We start from the raw sequence: 2,711 nt of genomic DNA on the forward strand, positions 1-2,711 counted from the left end.
GACTTATATTAAGGATTTAGGTGACAAACTCTCTCAATTGGCTAATGTGTTTAAAGAATTTGCGGATTCCTCTTCTTTGACTCTACCAAGCTTAGAATCTATGAACCCTATGGATGCAATTGTTACTAGGAGTGGTAGGGTCCTTGAGAGTGGATTACCTAAGAAGAGTGATGCTAGGGAGAGCACTAGCAAGAGTCCTATTGAGATTGAGGGAGATGAGAGTCCCTTAAGTGAGAAAGTTGTTGAGGAACAAGTAGAAAGAGTGAAAGAGAAAGAGAAAGAAAAAGAACTTTACAAGCCCAAGTTCCCTGATCCCCAAAAGTACAATAGGCACAAATTGGATGAGCAATTTGGGAAATTCGTAGAGATGCTTAAGCAACTTCATCTAACTCTTCCTTTCACCGATGTTGTAGAACAAATGCCAAACTATGCTAAGTTCCTCAAAGAGATTTTGAGTGGAAAGAGGACATGTGACATGACGGAAACGATTAGTCTAACCGAGAATTGTAGTGCAATCATCATGAATAAGATGCCTCCTAAGTTGAAGGATCCCGGAAATTTCTTTGTCCCTTGTGCTATTAATAAGACTCAAATTGATAATGCCTTATGTGACTTAGGAGCTAGTGTTAGCCTTATGCCATATTCGGTCTATCAAAGACTAGAGCTAGGGGAACTTTTAGCTTCCAAGATCACATTACAATTAGCCGATAGGTCAATTAAGATTCCAAAGGGTAAGGTAGAAGATGTTCCCTTAAGGGTGGGGAAATTCGTCATTCCGGTTGATTTTGTAGTGTTGGATATGGATGAAGATGCTACTATCCCTATCATCTTAGGTAGGCCATTTCTTGCTACATCGGGGGCTATGATTGATGTCAATAGTGCTAAGATATCGCTAAAGATAGGAGAGGAGGTAGTTGAATTTGATTTGAATGAAGGCATGAAATATCCCTCTTCTTATTTTGAAAATTGCATGAAATTTGAAGTTCTTGATAATACTGTGCAATCCATGCATGAGCACTTGCTCACATCTAATGATCCTCTTGAAAGTGTTTTGTTGAACAAAGAAAAGATAGGTATCCCAAACAAGGAAATGCAATTGTATGAGGACTTGCTTGATGGAAGCAATGAAGGGAGTGATGAGAAAATTTGTATGGGGATATCAAGTCAAGATGCTTTGCATGTGGCCTCGATCAAAGAAGTAAAGGTGTTCCTATAGTAGAGCTCAAACCTCTACCATCACACCTTAGGTATGAATTCTTAGGCCCAAAATCTACTTATCCCGTCATTGTTAGTGCATCCTTGAGTAAGAGCCAAGCTCAAGAGCTATGTGATGTCTTGAGAAAGCACCAACGCTTGAGGAAGGCACCCTTCCCTCTATTGAACGACAACGTAAGCTAAATCCCCAAATGGGGGAAGTAGTGAAGAAAGAGATCACGAAGCTTTTGGATGCGGGGATCATATTCCCCATCTCAAGCTCTAGGTGGGTCTCCCCCATGCATGTCGTTCTAAAGAAGGGGGGTATGACCGTAGTCAAGAATGAGAAAGGTGAGCTCATTTCGACTAGAACGGTTACCGGTTGGCGGATGTGTATAGACTATAGACGTCTAAATACATCAACCAAGAAGGATCACTTTCCCCTCCCCTTCATTGACCAAATGCTTGAAAGACTTACAAGGCACAATTTCTATTGTTTCCTTGATTAGTATTCGGGATTCTTTCAAATTTCAATCCATACCGATGATCAAGAAAAGACAACCTTCACATGCCCCTATGGTAATTTTGCATATAGAAGAATGCCCTTTGGATTGTGTAATGCTCCGGCGACCTTTCAAAGGTGCATGATGAGCATTTTTGGGGACATGTTGGAGGAAGAAATGGAGGTTTTTATGGACAATTTTTCCGTGGGAGGAGTTTCGTTTGAGGATTGCATTGAAAATCTTGGAAAATGCCTTGTAAGGTGTGAGAAGGTTCAACTTAGTGTTAAATTGGGAAAAATGCCACTTCATGGTGGAAGAAGGGATTGTTCTTGGACACAAAATCTCTCATAAAGGAATACAAGTTGACAAGGCCAAGATTGAGGTGATAGAGAAATTGCCACCCCCGGTTAATGTGAAAGGAGTAAGATCGTTTTTGAGCCACACCGGGTTTTATAGGAGGTTTATCAAAGACTTTTCTCTCATTGCTAAGCCTTTAAATGATCTTCTCCAAAAAGATATTTATTTTGTGTTTGATGACACTTGTTTGGAGGCTTTCAACAAGTTGAAGAAAGCTTTGACTTCCACTCCCATTGTCCAAGCCCCTAGGTGGGATTTGCCCTTTGAGCTCATGTGTGATGCTAGTGACACGGCTATTGGGGGTGTGTTAGGTTAAAGGATTGATAAGAAGCTCCATGTTATCTACTATATGTCGAAGACCCTAAATAGTGCTCAAAGGAATTATACAACAACGGAAAAGGAGTTTTTGGCAATTGTTCATTCTTTTGAAAAGTTCTGTTGTTATTTGTTGGGGTCTAAGACTATTGTTTTCACCGATCACGTGGCTTTGAAGTATCTCTTTGGGAAAAAGGAATCCAAGCCAAGGTTGGTTCGTTGGGTTCTTGAACTCCAATCTTTTTATCTTGTGATCCGAGATAAGAAAGGTGCGGAAAATGTGGTTGCGGATCATTTATCTAGGCTTGAGGATTTTCAAGTTCAAGATGATGGATCCCCTAT

General features: G+C 40.5%; 1 protein-coding gene across 1 annotated transcript; it reads left to right on the top strand.

The window, feature by feature from the left end:
* The first annotated feature begins 2,004 nt into the window (after positions 1 to 2,004).
* Positions 2,005 to 2,370, top strand: LOC110713180 (uncharacterized mitochondrial protein AtMg00860-like). The gene has a single exon (XM_021891645.1). The coding sequence runs from the start codon at positions 2,005 to 2,007 to the stop codon at positions 2,368 to 2,370; it is 366 nt and encodes a 121-aa protein (XP_021747337.1).
* The last annotated feature ends 341 nt before the right edge of the window (positions 2,371 to 2,711 follow it).

This window comes from Chenopodium quinoa, unplaced genomic scaffold (assembly GCF_001683475.1).
Source record: "Chenopodium quinoa cultivar QQ74 unplaced genomic scaffold, ASM168347v1, whole genome shotgun sequence".
Taxonomy (NCBI): Eukaryota; Viridiplantae; Streptophyta; class Magnoliopsida; order Caryophyllales; family Amaranthaceae; genus Chenopodium; species Chenopodium quinoa.

Coding starts and splice junctions, on each gene's coding strand:
- LOC110713180 (XM_021891645.1), top strand. CDS start 2,005: ATGGTGGAAGAAGGGATTGTTCTTGGACACAAAATCTCTCATAAAGGA.